The 15,924-nt window shown below is 42.2% G+C and overlaps 1 protein-coding gene across 3 annotated transcripts; it reads right to left on the bottom strand.

Moving 5' to 3' along the window:
- Positions 1–1,493: 1,493 nt before the first annotated feature.
- l3mbtl1 (L3MBTL histone methyl-lysine binding protein 1) lies at positions 1,494–15,893 on the bottom strand. Of its 3 annotated transcripts, XM_031845366.1 has the most exons (22): positions 15,420–15,893; positions 14,055–14,250; positions 12,393–12,580; positions 11,592–11,721; positions 10,904–11,066; positions 10,252–10,390; positions 10,019–10,067; positions 9,480–9,568; positions 8,865–8,969; positions 8,558–8,693; positions 8,140–8,231; positions 7,511–7,662; positions 6,464–6,540; positions 6,167–6,252; positions 4,633–4,743; positions 4,333–4,501; positions 3,808–3,910; positions 3,469–3,657; positions 3,346–3,395; positions 2,381–2,538; positions 2,227–2,289; positions 1,494–1,764 (listed from the first exon to the last, which is right to left on the bottom strand). In XM_031845366.1, exons 2-22 carry the CDS (start codon positions 14,218–14,220, stop codon positions 1,630–1,632), a joined length of 2,550 nt encoding a protein of 849 aa, XP_031701226.1. In that variant the 5' UTR covers positions 14,221–14,250; positions 15,420–15,893; the 3' UTR covers positions 1,494–1,629. The 3 variants fall into 3 exon arrangements, with proteins under 3 accessions (XP_031701226.1, XP_031701224.1, XP_031701225.1); XM_031845364.1 differs by having other exon boundaries at positions 14,055–15,893; XM_031845365.1 differs by having other exon boundaries at positions 4,360–4,501; positions 14,055–15,893.
- Positions 15,894–15,924: the final 31 nt, after the last annotated feature.

Below are 15,924 nucleotides of genomic sequence, written 5' to 3'. Positions count from 1 at the left end.
ACACACACACATACACACACACACACACACACATATATACACACACACACACACACACACACACACACACACACACACACACACACACACACACACACACACACACACACACACACACACACACACACACACACACACACAACACACACACAACACAGCTGCACAAGCACAAGAATGCAGTGTGTGTGATCCCTTCAAAAAAGAAAAGAGGCAGCGGCTTTAATCAGACAAGACAGCTTTGGATGTTTATTAATTCATATGGATTGAATGACATTTGTGACCCAAGATTATCTTGACACGCACACACCCACGCACGCTCACACTCACGCTCACACACGCGCGCACACACACACACAAATCCCACCAGAGAGACACACAAAGAAGTAAGATTCCAAGAGCCCTTAAAATACTCCTGTAAAACAACTTTCATCTCACAATATCAAATCCGTACAGTGTTTTTTTAACCAATTCTGACATATAATGTAAACATTTTGCAGAACACACTTTGAATGTTGTTTCCATCACATGTAAACTGCAGAGAGCTCCATTGACTTGCTACCAAATCCAAGTTTATAGAGCCAAACGTGAATTTTTGCACTCTCTAGTGACCAAGTGTGGCAACATCATTGTGTAAAATCCCTTTGGGTTTCACAGTTGTGCTAAAAGTGTCCTTTTCATCAAGAATTGCAAAAAAAATATTTCAGATCTTTGCATAAAGATATAAAAACACCGTGTTGTTTCAGTTCTCTGACTCAGATTCCATATAAGAGGGAAACATTTTAAATTACAGCTCCTGCATCACCCGAGTCCTCACATTAATATTGCAGTAAGAAAGCACATTGTGGAGAATTTAAAAACAAATGACTTAATACTTCAGGACGAGCGTGAAACTGAGCAAAGGCTTTCTCACTGTTTCAACTTGCTCATCTGCAACAAATAGAAACCTTTTCCCAACAGTCTGAACAACACAGCAAATTTATTTAATTTTCATCTTACTGTATTACAGAACAGTCTGATAACATAAAGGAGCTGTAACATTAAGGGTTACCAAATATAGTACTTCTGTCTCAACTTTTTTTTATTGCACAAAACGTGAGGCTTGTAGGAGCCTCACTCACCAGCCTCGTCTACTGCATTTAACTCCTCTTTTTGGCCACATTTCCCCCCCAAACCTCAGCTAAGTGTAGGAACTTTTTTACTAAATGTGATTCTTGTTTTGAATTGTACTATTCCCACTCAGGCTTCTAATGCACAAATTAAAACTCAGCATTAAAAACAGACGGTTGGAAATTACTAGGCAAACCATAGACTGGCAGATTGAAACAGATGTGAAACACTGAGGTTTGGGCGGTAAAACCACTAAACTGTAAAAACTCCTGATGTTCCACCTCACATTCATCACCCTCCTTCTATCCACCTCCACACCAATTTGTCCAATGTCTTTCAGACATTACTCCCAAAAAGTATCTGTATTTCCTTATCCCCCCCCCCCCCCCCCCCCCCCCTCTCTGATGGGTACAGGACACCAAACACATGAAAAAAAAGAGGTCAGGGTCTTTTCCCTGCAACAGAATGAGTTTGGCACATGATGATCGACGGCCCGACGCCACAGGTCAGGTGAGGGCGGGATCACTTGAGTACCTCGTCTGTGCTCTTGAACATGAGAATGGCGTTGGAGATCTTGAGGGCGGGGCCTAGCTTGATGCTCATGATCTTCACAATGTCGGTCTGGGTCAGCAGCAGGAAGGCCTCCCCGTCAATCATCTGGGGGAGACGCAGACACAACAGTGGTGATGCAACTGGACATGACAGGTCAAGAAATCATTTGTTTTGTCTGCCATGGGTACTCATAGTACATCAAATTAAATACTCATAGTACATCAAATTAAAACAGAAACACCTTTATAATAAAATAGATGATCTGAGGTGTTCACTTGACTAAATGGTCATTTCTGATACTATACTTTGTATAGTTTTCTAAAGATGATTTTTGTCTGAAAGCGGTGAAAATATTTTAAATACAACGTCCACTTAAACCTATTTACCGCGTACAACCCCACTACAAAAAATATGAACTATCCCTTTAACAGACTGTTGTTTTCATAGTTTTCACTTGTGCAGTGTAACATGACAATAAATACTGGTTTACATTGGTCACATTTGAAAACGTGTACAGCAAATGTGCATTAACCTCATATTTCATTCACATACACTTGGTGGTCTCACCTCTTCTTTGAAGAGACGAGCCTGTTCTTCACAGCCGATTAGATTCTGGACAAACATGAAGACCTAAAGTACGAATACAACCGATTTCAAATAATCAAACTAGACCGAGAGAGAGAATAAATTAATATGAAGGTAAGCTATAAGGTTTGCTTACCTCTTCAACGCTCCATGCTGCCACCTGGCTGGCGTGAATGCCCTGAACGCCGGGCAGTAGCTTACAGTGCTGCTCCCAGCACAGAGACAGAGTCCTGTCTGACTGGCTGCTCAGAGCTGACATGAACAGTGACGGATACACGCCCTCTGAGGACATGTCTGAGGACGAACACACAAAGATATGTGAATTTATGATCACACGGACAAACATTTCAGATTAAAACTGCCAACGCGTCGCTTTCACAGCAGACATTTGGACACGTCTTATATGGTGCCATCATTAAATGGTACCATCATTAAAGGAGCAGTGTATATGATTGAGTGGCATCTAGTTGTGAGGTTCATCCAACTTGATATCCTTCTGCTCACCCCTCCCATTCCAGGCGTGTAGGAGAACTACAGTGGCCTTGAGGTAACTTAAAGATGGGAAAGGCTCTCTCTAGAGTCTGTGTTTGGTTTGTCCGTTCTGGGCTACTGTAGAAACATGGCGGTGAAACATGCCGGAGATTGTGAAGAGAACCTGCTTCGTTTGTGGATACAAACGCCTCATTCTAAGGTAACGAAGTATCAGGTGATTATACTCTAATTCAAAAAATAGTTGTGAATATTATATTTAATTTACGGCAACAAATCCCTCTTTGTTTTTAACAGTATTAATTATAATTGTGCATTCCTTGCTAACACAAGTCAAAATGTCTGCTGTGGAAAAGGCTTAGAACCAAAAGTTTGTTATCCGGTTTTCCAATGTAACCATTTTCATGTCACAAATGACTGCAGAGCAGACTATGTTGCACACGAGGACAGATGTGAGCCTCCTGCAACATTCACACCTGCTACTGACATGAAAGATTTCCACTGAAATCCATAAGCTCCTTAAAGCAGGTGTGACAGGCAGACACCCTTAAAGCTGCAGAGTTAAATGCTCTCATCAGAGAAAGATATGTATCATGCATTTAGAAAACTCACTCTGGTAGTCTCTCTGCTGGTTCTTCCTGTATTTGGGAGGACGACCAATCCTGAAAACAGTGGAAAAGATCATTGTGAGACAAAGGCAAACATGCATGCACATGTAGGCCAACACACACACACCTGCCACGGAAATGTGTCTTCTTGGTCCTCTGGCCGAAGAAGAGAGTCCTCTTGCACTCCGAGTCTGACAGCTCGGCCTTCAGCCTGCCTTGGTTACGCTCAGCCAGTGGGCAGCCGGATATGCAGTGATGGGCAGTGAAGCGGCCGGTCACATGGCCTGAACCATCACAACCAGGAGTTGGACACTTCCTGTTTCAAAGACACAGCCCCGTAGTGCAGTTTATTAAGAAGGCGCATGACTTTAAACTGTTTTCATGTCAGGTATTGATGTGTATCTTGAATGGTTGACCTGGTGTATAAAGCCTCCATGAAATGATGATAGAGTTGAGTTCAGCTGACCTGTTGTGGAAGCTGTACTTGTTGGATCTGGGGTGGCTGATGGGTTTACAGGGAACCGAGGAGGGGTAGGTGGACTGGCCTGTGGCAGGAGGCTCCCTCACACCTACATCCATTCAAATACAGACATGCACCCTCATACATATTATTGGGAGATTATGCCTATAGCTAACAAGTGGTGTAAATACCAAGAGGCCTTTATTAACAGCAGACATTTTGACTTCTCGTCGTAGGAAAACCACAGGTGTTGCAAGTAACATTAAAGATGGCACTGTTGTATTCAAGCATGCACAATATCAGGACTCTGAAACTGTAGCATTTTTTGTCATAAAAAAACATTTCAATTAGCATTTCAATTTCCCTTTCACATTTTCCATTTGCCAGTGTACTTTTCCTTTACATGGCACTCTGGGGCCTTACAGGGACTAAAACAAGCTTAGTCAGAGCTCAAAACAATTACTGTTGCTAAGATGAAATGCTAGGTATCAATAATAACTTTGATTTGAACTTTGAAGAAAATCTACTTCCAGTTTTGACTGAAGTGCTGGTTGCTACCATGTGGCTGATGTGTTTTGGCGTCCCGTGGGGGAACTTTGAGTGGGTGACTGGTCGCCTCACACCAGCCTGCTGGGTGGATGTCGGGGTGATCCGAGTCCATCCACTCATCGTAGACATGACTCCAGCCGTCATAATGGACCTCAAGAAGGAATAGAAATATATAATACTGTACATACACACACACACATGATCATGACCTTCTTAACCTGAGACATTTAGTTCTCAAATGTTCATGTAATACAAGCTCACAACACACAAACAGAGCATTACCTTAATGCGATGAGTCTCGACTTCCTCCACTGTAGCCACTCTGATCAGACCAGGACTTCTCTTGTCCACCGCCTCCAGTTTCATCTGAGGCTGGAAGCTGTGGGCCGCACGCTGGAGAAGGAGCAGAGGATGATTGAACAACACAGTAACTTGTATGTTCAGCTCAACAACCAAACATGTTGAATGTACTTCCCATAAAAGCATTGGCTTTACTTGCAGCAAACATCCGTTCTACTATTTAACTTGGGGCATTTTATGCCTTTTATTAGAGATTTTACAGTAGAACGATGACAGGAAATGAGGGGAGGGAAACGACACGTAACAAAGTTGACCGGACTCGAACCCGAGACATTGCGGTTCATGGTCCGCATCTCAAGGTGTTTTTTTTTGCAATCAGTACATATGCATTATCATCTGTTATATAAACACCTGAACTGTGCCTAATGTACTTAGTGCAGCGCTCTTTAAAGATCCGTCAGCTGTAATGACATTCGTGATATACTGTAAGTAATTGATTTGACCGGGACTGTAACAAACCTTGCCTCTCATTATTTTGCCTCCAATGTCACTGCTCTGTGTTCTGTCAGCTCATATGACAGATCCACACAACAGTAATCATTTCATACCATACTGTGAATTGGATTAGAAATAGAACATTGCTTCCTGCTGCTCTGCATATGATCAAGACAGGTTGGGAAACTGAATTGGGCATCCCTTTGTCAGATGAATAGCGGGACGATGCTCTGGTTGCATTGAATTCATCCTCCTCCAGTGCGAGTCTTAAGCTGATTCACTTCAAAGTACTTCATAGGAGCTAGTTTATGGAAGATCTACCCAAACCTCTCTGGTATTTGTGACAGATGCTCTCAGGCACCAGCCGACTTGACTCACATGTTAATGCCCGAGCTTGGTGGAGTACTGGAGATCTTTTCTTGATTTTATATCGGAGACATTGGAACTCTGGACCCATCGTCTCCAATTGCTACCTCTGATATCTGATGGGAGGCTGTTAGACTGACTGATGAGCAAAGTAATGTAATCTCTTCTGCCTCTTTGATTGCCCCTCGTCAAATTCTCCTTTAATGGAAAAATCCCCCCCCCCCCGCAAACACCTCCTGGTTGCTGGACTTAATGTAATTTCTGAAATTGGAAAAGATAACATTTGCTGTCTGTGAATCAGCTGAATTTTTTTTTACAATCAGTGGCAGTGTCTCATCTCTCACTGTGAAACAATACAATCCATCAAATTGGACCAGAGTGTTGGAAGTTTGACTGGAGGAAGATAACTGTGGACTGTTCCGGGGGATGTGTATGCACGTGTATGCATGTAGGTACATTAAGTGTGTGTATAAGCGGGGAAATATGTGTGGAGATGATTTAACAGTGTGGGTACATCTTGGAGTGTGATCTTGTGGATGCAGGCGATGCTTAAAGTTTGGCTGACAGGTTGATTTTGTGTATTGCCAGTTGCCCCCTTATTTCCCCATGTTGTTTATATATATTTATTTTTTTGACATTTATTCTTTGTTCTCACCACTTTAAAGGCGTCAGCGGCCACCACCTTGGAACCAGTCTCCTCCAAGTAGTGAGACCAGGAGAACCGGGCCTGATCTGGGTAATCTGGTGCAGCAGAACATACATCCAACAAAAAATCAGTCAGTGAATATAAACATAAAAACTCCACCGCTGCATATTCAACTTATTTCCTTCAGGATTATGTTAAAGTCAAGACAAGATGACTAAGTGGGCAGAGATGTTTTTAAAGTGAATGAGCCATGTTATGACTATGAACATGATTAAATCAATGATTAACATTGAACACACTTTTCACCTTGGGGTGGTGTTAGGGGGAGGTTCCTCTCCTGGCACCAACCAATAGGGTGAATGTACGGACTGCTGGAATCACACCTGCATAGTTTGACAAACAACAACGTCCAACAGTTCAATAGTTTCATTGTAAGAAAAAGCTTTTTCGTGTTTTCAAGCTGCTCACCTTGTTACTGGAACAGCTTTTACTGCAGATTTGACTGATGTTTATTTGATGCTTTATACTAACACTGAATCAAATAACTACATGTGATGTGAAAGACCTCACTCATGATGACAACCCCCAGAGAGAATTATCACTTAAATGTACAGCGCTGCTGTGCTTGTTAACCTCTTTTAGTTCATTGTTTGGGGTTTATGACGCCTAAACTGGTTCAGTCGCAGCAACGTTACTAACCCAGAGCAGCAGCTGTTTTCAACATAGTGATTAAAATCCTGAATGCTGTTTAACAAAAGAAGCAGTTTAACACTGACACAGTTAGCAGCTCGTGAATGTAGAAAGAAGAGCATCTAACGGCTAAAGAGTCCCATATTTTTTGTCGGAGTTGGTTGAGACCAAATAAGAGCTGAAAGCAGAGTTTATTAATATTGATCATTCATCAGGTGAGCAAAAGCAGGACCTACACTCCTACACTCCACAATGAATGTTACTGTTTCTACAGTATTTTAGCCATAGCAACTCTATATGGTGATATATGTCATGGGGGTCCATTTCTTTTTGAGTTGTTCTTCCCCTTAGTGGCCATGTTTAGATTAATGTAGCCTTACTACACCTGTAGTTTGGTTCATTTGGTCGGGACCACATTGTTGTCTTTAAGTTCTGTTCCTCTCCCGGTTCACACTGTCTTTTTACAAATGAACCAAATCTGTGAACATGAAGTTAAACAGACTGAAAGATTGGACAGTTCAATCTGCATTGCTTCTCTAGCAATTTCATAGAATACAACAGGCCTAAGTTTCTCCACAGCTGCGCAGTGAAATAGTTCTTCTAGATCTTTTTCTTCAGTCATTTTCCAAAGCCCATACATCCCCAATGTTTTTTGAGACTCACCAATAGTCGTACGTATCATCCCAGTTGTCAAAATGAACCAGGAAGCGTTCGTCCACCACGTCAGTGACGGTTGCTACACAGATGAGCGAGGGGTTCATACGGTCGACGGCCTCCAGCTTCATTCCTATCTCAAAACTGCACTTCACATCGATCTAAACAGAAAGCAGAAGTATTAGAAATGACTCGGCATGTGCACATAAGGAAGTAGAGACAGACAGAGCTGTGGGCTAGCTGACAAATAGTGTGACAATTGTGCTGTGTGACCGTTTCTAAATCTGTTTATGAATTCACCAATCATTAAAAAAACTGAAAAAGTTTGATATGATGAAGCTTAAACATTAGCTTGCCTTGCAGAAGCAAACAAGCATAAAGCTTTTTTGATGTCCTGGCGTTAAATATGAATACTAAAACAAATATCAGACAGGACAACAGGCCCGACTTCGCCACTTTTGGTCTTGTTGAAGTGAAAATGTTTTCTGAAACAGATAGAAGCTGCAAATTGTTTAAAAGAGAGTTTTATTACAACTGCTGCTCGTTGGAGTTGGAGTTTCCCCAACCCCAAATCATTCACCTCATCCATTCGTGCTTGTAGATAATACAACTACCGTATATTATATAGTGGCAGTTACCCTCCCAGGACTGGCAAAGAGTTCTTTGGACGCCACTTGTGCTTTAGTCATTCTCAGGTAGTTGGTCCAGGTAAACTCCTCCTCTTTACAGCCTGCAGGAAAAACAGAGATACAGAGAGAAGATTAAAATGATTCATATGTGGTAAAACATCCCATCATTTAAAGGAATAGTTTGGCGTTTTGGGAAATATGCTACTTCGCTATATTGCAGGGAGCTTAGCATAAAGGAAACAGGCAGAAACATGAGAATGAGTGTATTTCCTAAAATGTTAAACTATTCCTGAAGATTTATCCTGTGAAAGGTAAGATCAAGCACAAGTGACAGACCGGGTTTATGTGTGTTCATGATACTTCGTTCTCTTTAGACTCTATTTGCCCTTTGGTCTCTCAGTATGTCCAGAGGGTCCTGACCTCTCACCTTTGGGAGTGTGCAGTTTGTGTGCCGTGCTCTCACACCAGCCTGCTGGGTGGATGTCGGGGGAGTTGGCATTCACCCAGAAGTCGTGGCAGTCAGAGTAGCCGTCAAAATGAAGCCGCAGCCGGTAACCACAGACCTGGATGATGACATGATACGTTAGATAAACAAAAGCCGGCTGGAGAAGGGCGACACCGGGGTGAACTCCTCCTGCATGCAAAGCAGCCTGTAAGTGAATGATGATTTGAATCTTAACTAATCAGCCCGGCCATTAAGATCCTTCGACCGTGTTAATGGACGTCTGGCTCACCTCGGCCACGGTGAGAACAAAGTACATGGACGGATGCTGCGGGTCGATGCCTTCCAGCTTCATCCCCTGCTTAAAGCCGCTCTTCACTGTTGGCACTCTCTGGGTCTGGACACGTGGGACACAAAGGCAAATATTTCAGTTACAGATCACAGAGATTCAAACTAAACGAGGTGAAAACAAAGAATGGAGGGAAATAGGATCAGGACAGCAAACACAGCAAATGGAAAGTTTATCATTCTCATACTACTTCCAATGTTGGAACAGAAAGTCAAAGACAAAGCTTGTGTTGCAAAAAATGTTTAGACTGTTCAAAAACTAGATCACTTTTAAATGAAAACAACCCCACACTGTGTAACAGAATACGAATATTAATAAATGCCCTTTGGCTGCATACATCCTCTTTCTCCCAGGTAAATTTACATTTCTTATGTCCTTCCTTGACAATGGCGCATTATTTTTTCACTCCGGGGCGATATATTTGTCCCTGTGCTATAGGAAGAGCTGCAGTGGTGGTAATGAAAGTAGTAAAAAATCATGGGTGCACTGGGTGAACCTGTGTGTACAAGGCTGTAGCTGAGCCTGAAACTGCAGTCTGAATATTAAACTCACACGTACCTCTTGGAAAAGCTTGTTGGGCGCAGCAACAGATTTGGTTTCCTCCAGATACTGAGCCCACGTCCACTGCTCTGTCTTACTGTCTCCAGCTTCACCAAATATACAAATGAAATAATTAGTTGATTCATGTATGCAAGGATCTTATGCGTAATCTTACGCACAAATTCTGAGTGAAAATGTTAATCTCTAAGCACTTCCATTCCTCTTTAAGGGATAAATATTTAAAGAAAAGAAAGAAAAGTACTCAAAGGTTAGTGAAGGATAATAACAGGTATTGAGAACATACAGGGGCTGGACGAAATAATGACATGACACTACAATAAAACACAATTCAATGTTCAATGTTGTATGGAATTACATTATATAGTCCGGGATATGTTATTATGACTTGACTTGACACTGCAACTGTATGTAAGGGGGGGAAAAGAGGAAGGGAGGAAAAACAGATGTACTATACAGCCGGCAAATAAGCAAAGAAGCGCAAAATAGGATGAAAGATGATATAACAGATAAATGTAAAAATAAAAGATTAATCCAACCTCCTCTGATGTGTCTGCCGTCTGCTTTAGAATCATCAATTTTCTCATCCTAAAATAAATGTAATAAAAATGATGCAAGAGTTAAGAGCAGAAAGAAAGTATCTTCACTGAATTAGAGCAAACAAACACGTTGCTTAAAATACTTTCAGTAGTGTATCTCTCTGAATTCATCAGATAGGAGAACATCTATATTTGTATCTGGATGTTAAATGTAAATAACAATGCCGTCCCACCGTGCCTTCGATGTCAGAGTCTTCCTCAGAGGGACTCAGGTATTCCTTCCTCTTCCTCTTCCTCATGGGTTTCAGGTGATCTGGGTTAAGGGAGGAGACCCTCCCGCCTGCTGGCACCTTCTCTACCCCGACAATCCTCCTGAGGTGCCGAGAGGACAGATGCAGTGTTCCTCAAGTCTAAACACATCACCAGACTGTACTCTCTTTCTTTATTTGCTATTATCAGGGTATGTATTTCCGGCCTTGTGCTCTCCACTGCAGGATTGATTTTGTTGTACTTTACAGATTCGTTGTACCTCATTTGACTCAAGGTGCTTTTCAAAAGAAATACTCGCATCAATCAAAAAATCCAAAACACATTATGTTGTAATCTTCACTGCTTTTGTCGTGTTTCAATCAAAAACTTTCTTCATGTTTGTACATTCAATTTACAATAATAAAAACACGTATTTTGTTATTTGCCTTTAAAAGTGTCCTGTGTTTTAACATGTATATGATTACGTAATTAACGTTGGACCACAAAATGAAAGTACGAAAACCACGTTTAATTATAAAAAGTATCAGTATTGATACCTGCGATTCTGGCCCTGTATAACCAAATTTTGCGTTATCGCCCACCTCTAGCATGTGGAAGCAGCTGTTACCAACATACTTGTCAGTGATGGGCTCTCTGCGCAGCTCCTCTCTGTAGGTCCTCTGAGCTCTGGCATCATAGCTCTGTTGTCTCAGTCCGACCTGGACTTCAGGTTTGACCGGCAGCAACCTCTCCGGCTCCACTACTGCACCTCTCACAGAGCCGACAGGAGCCGACACCTCTGACATGTGGGAGACAAGAGAAGATATGAAGAGGCTTCAGGTGAAGACTGATGATGCAGGTCAACATTTCAAATCTCATTTAAATACTCTGCTGTTCTCTTGTGTCTTCAAATGCTTTGTATTTCCTTTACTGAATTCATGGAGGATGTTACTGCACTAATAAGTGTATTATCATTTCCACTACTTATTGATTACTTTTAACCATTTTCCAGCTGGATTTTGAATTTTTTCTCAACACGTGAGTGATGCCTGTTTGCCATTTTTACATGAATCTGCAGCTGCTCTCTCTTCCCTTTGTCAAGAGTACTCTGCTTCAGCTGATGTAATTATTGCTCCAGTGATCGTTGAAAGGGGCATGCTGTGAAATACTTAGAATAGCAGTGCAGCCATATATAGAAAGTAACAGTCGTTAACTAGCGTGACCTGCAACACCAGGAAATAGTATTAGTGTAATTTAGTGTGAGGCATTGAAAAGGTGCAGTATTTTGTGTTCAGATCATGACGTTACAGCCTTACGACTCTACCTGGCTTGTCTGCTGGAGCGCTCTCTGCATCAGCGGATCTCCCAGAAGTCCCGGCTGCTGGTTCAGTGATGCTGCTGGTGGTCCCTGGGGTGATCAGGGTGCTCAACGTTCCCACATCACTCACACAGAACTGCAACACACAAAAACAAACACACACACTCATGCCTCAATGTATCCATCTGTTAAAATGTGTCTTGATGGGAGATATCGTTTTGTCAATTCAACCCTGTTTCCTCCTCAAAACAATTTATCAGACAATTTTGAAGATGCAATGGTGCCTGGTTTGTTTCCATGTTTCTTTATAGTGTGAGAAAACACGTGTTTGTCTTTGTTACTGCGGCCTCCTTTATGCTAAATCACTGCAGTGAGTTCCAGTGCTTTCTGAAATTTACAGCAAAATAAATATGACTATTTGTTAATCATTCAGGATTTTGGTGAGACATTATTCTTCATTGTCAATGTGGCAAAATGCTTCTCTGAACAACTGAAAATAGAATAGGTGTGTATGTTAATCTGTGTCTGGAGAGCATCTTGATTGCTTTCAGACAAGTGAGTTAAATGTTTTCTGACTAAAATCATCAACCGTCCAGTAAGTGAACTCTGACTGGATCATCAGAATCCACAGTAACGCTCTAATTGTTGTCATTGTTTTGGGCTTTTTTTGATTTTATATGACAGATGCAAGTTGAGATAGACAAGACACAATGCCCTCGCCTACATTTAAACCAGACTGGTACGTTTCAAATTCACATCGTCGTCCAGGTGGATAAACAATTAGGCAATGACACTGTTTCATTTTACCTTGAGGTTGCTGCTGGGCAGGATGGCCACCCCTTCCTTCCACTCCAGGACGTGGACGATGCTACAAGCACCGCCCACCTGTGCTGTCAACGTGGGTGTGGCCGTCTCATTGGCCCTGCCTCCTTTACCCGAGTCTCCCACTGAAACAGCTGGAGTCACCTCCAGCTTCTGATGACTGGCAGCGGGAGCTGAGGAGAGACATGCATCCAAATTCATTCAACTTACTGCCTGAGCTCACCCAAGAGTAGACATGGGACGATAGGAACATTTTATGTCAGGATTATCTTGCCCAAAATATTTGTGATTCATGATATTATCAACAGTATTATTAGTATCATATAAAGTAAATAAACAAAGGATCAAAAAGCAACATTCTGTTTTTCTTTACATGATAATTCCTGTATTTTCTTAACTACAATTTATTGTGAGTGTATTTTTTTTTGTCGTGATCTGCAAAAAAAATCCTATATTGTTCCATCCCTACCAAAGAGCGCACAATTTGTTTGCCATATCATGTTTTAATTGAATTGTAACTATTTGATTTCTGTTTTGTCTAAAAAGGATATCTTACCTCATGGTACAACAAAACTGAGTTGTACTATGTTGACATGTTAACCTGTGTTACTGGAGACCAATGTTTCTCCCGCCACCGTACAGACAATCATTTAAAGCAGTCCTGTGGTTGGCTGTGGCTCAGGAGGAGGAGTGGATCGTCCACTAATCAGAAGATCAGCTCTTCCAGTCCGCAGTGTCCCATGGGCAAGATACTGAACCCCAAATTGCTCCCCGAAGACAAATGCTATAGTCTATCTCCCATCCTCCACAGATTCAGCATTGCACTCAAGTGACATCGTCTGACTCAAATATATAGTTTTCAAAAAAGGATCCAAATCAATGCAGCAGATACTGGAAACATGAAATGTCGTCTTTTTACTCCAGGCAGTCCTCTTCCTTAAACCTGGTGCTTACATTCCCCCCCAACAGTTTGGTCAGATTCCCGTGTGTTATGCTAGTAGCGGCTAATGTAGCATCTAGCCACTAGTCTCAATCAGGCATGAGGAGAGCAGAGAGCAGAGAGGTGTGGTAAGCTCACTTACTTCTCTCTATAGACATCCCCAGATTTCATTTTCTTTTATTTTCAAACTTTTAGTCTTCCTCCCCAACCGACGCTGACCCAAGTGACCTCACTTGAGAACCCAGCTCCCGCTTGAGCCTCAAAAGGCTTTGTACAACTTTTTTCCACAAGGGCAAGTAGCACCCCCCAAACACCTGTGGACCGACACTGATGTGTAAAGTTAGTTGATGAGTTCCTCTTTAAAGGACCCGTGTGAAGGATTAGGTGGCATCGAGCGGTGAGGTCGCAGATTCTCCCTTGCACTCACTTTCCAAGCCTGTAGAAGAACCTTCAGTGGTCTTCAACGTAGAACATGGAAGGCCCTCTCTAGGGTCAGTGTTTGGTTTCTATATGGTCTGGGCCACTATGGCGGGGCAACAAGACAGGCTCGGTGGAAGAGGACCGTCTCCCGACGTGAGAAGGGTCTAGATGCTCTCTATATGTCTCCCACGTCACAATACACCTGATGAGACAGTAGCTTCAACGTGTATCCACGAGTTAAAGGAAGGTCTCCGTGAATGTGACCACAGTGCAGACCCCGTGCTCACCTGGTAGGAGGAAAGCCGTGGTGGTGTGGGGTTGGAGCCGAGCCTTCTTGGCCACCCCGTCACTCCCACAGATGAGGACGGCTTCGCTAGGGGACGAGGAGCACGGGTCCAAAGGGGTGCGATCGGGTTCTTTGGGTAAAGCCTCCACGTTCACTTTGGTACTCATAACGGCGTCCCAGTCCTTTACTCCGGAGTACTGGAGAGTAAAGAGCATGAGGGGCAGTACAAAGCAGTGCTCTCAATGGAATAAATAGGTTTACAGCACTCAAAGTTCAACGTTTTTTATGGAGATTTTCCTTTTATGAATTTGAATCATGGGTGTGATCTCAGGGTGTTGTATGTGGACAGACTGTGAATCCCTCTTTTGTATGAATGTATATATATATGTATATACTGACTTGACAAAAAGTTATGGATCCTCTGTCGTGTTTTTTTTGCGTTGTTTGATTCATCCGATTTCATTTTTCTTGTACCAGTTATCATTAAAAAGGGTATTAATACGATGCACATTCATAAGAACAGACACTTACAGATAAGTAAAGACTGAGTTTTTAGATATGACTATGAAGCCTCTGCTAATAGGCACTTCTTTCTCCTTTTTCCGAAAATGGCTCTGAGAAACATGAATTAAGATTTATCAAATGTAAATCTACAAGAAAATACTTATCAGATATATTTCCCCCAACTTAAACAATACTTATATTGTATTGTTATATTGTATATAATTGTATTTTGAGGATGCCATTTACAGAATGATGGCAGCGCCTTCCACCATCAAAAGCCATGACCCCGTGTGACTTTCTATCAGACATCCATTAGGCTGCCTCCAATAAAAAGGCAATAATGGTGACACACCAATATTTACGCACAAGCTCAAGTCCACACACGCACACTAAATAAAAATACATTTCAGTTAAAATGGCGGAGGCAAACACATCCAGGAGACAGAAAAAAAATGAATAAAAGCAGTGTCTCAAACCCTGTGAAAATGTCATTTAGTGAAAAATGAACCCTGTCACCCATTCCAGCTGCATCTCAAATGAATGAGCAGCATTCTCTCCTCACCACAGCGTTAAGCGTGTTAGATATGTCAGCAACACCCGCGCGACTGCTTATTTCAAAGTATTTAAGTCGGTAGGTTAATGAGGCGCGTGATAGCTCAGATATACATTTTAAAACGGAAAGCATTTGTGGTTGATTATATCCTAAACGCCGAAACGCTCTGCCTCAAAACACATTTACACCCGTCCCTTTAAACCGCTTGTGGTTAAAAGATGTTCTGATCTGCCACAATAAGAGGGACAAATTATAAATGTGAAATAAATTCGTGGTTTCACATCAATTCGGAACTGAAATTTGGCTTACCAGCTATTATCTCCTGCGGCTCCGGGGCTCTGACTGCGCATGCGTGAGCCCCCAGTACAGTCACCGCTCGTTGACTATAATGCAACGCCAAAAAAAGACTTCGAGCGCGACCGCTCCACTGTCGAGATGTGAAAATAATGTAGTGGACTATCGATTAGCCGGGAGACCGGAGCTCGGCCGCTTCCGTTTCAAACGGTAAAAACACAGACCCGCTTACGTCTGCAACACATTGATCCGGCTCATTTTACCAGAAAGAGCCGCCCTTCCATGGAACACCATTTATTATATAATTAGCAGGATATATAGGTCATGTCGATACTGCAGACAAGGTTTCTGTGATGCAGACACAGAGCAACACTACAGGGCAACATTCTTTCATCAAGATCTTTAATTGAACATACAATTAAAAAACAAAAACAAAAGGCAATTATCCGTTAGATCTCATTTGCACAGAGAAAAAAAATGAAATGTATTCCACAAGATGGAGAGTGGGGGGGGGGGGGGG

The sequence above is a fragment of the Anarrhichthys ocellatus genome, unplaced genomic scaffold, assembly GCF_004355925.1.
Source record: "Anarrhichthys ocellatus isolate YVR2014 unplaced genomic scaffold, GSC_Weel_1.0 scaffold5, whole genome shotgun sequence".
Classification (NCBI taxonomy): Eukaryota; Metazoa; Chordata; class Actinopteri; order Perciformes; family Anarhichadidae; genus Anarrhichthys; species Anarrhichthys ocellatus.
Note: the sequence above shows the minus strand (reverse complement) of the source record. Positions and strands in the feature narration are given on the sequence as shown.

Coding starts and splice junctions, on each gene's coding strand:
- l3mbtl1 (XM_031845364.1), bottom strand. CDS start 14,268: ATGCTCTTTACTCTCCAGTACTCCGGAGTAAAGGACTGGGACGCCGTT. Junction 7,663..8,139: donor TCTTTGCCAGTCCTGGGAGG/GTAACTGCCACT, acceptor CTTTCTGTTTAG/ATCGATGTGAAGTGCAGTTT. Junction 2,539..3,345: donor CCAGCAGAGAGACTACCAGA/GTGAGTTTTCTA, acceptor GTTCGTCCTCAG/ACATGTCCTCAGAGGGCGTG.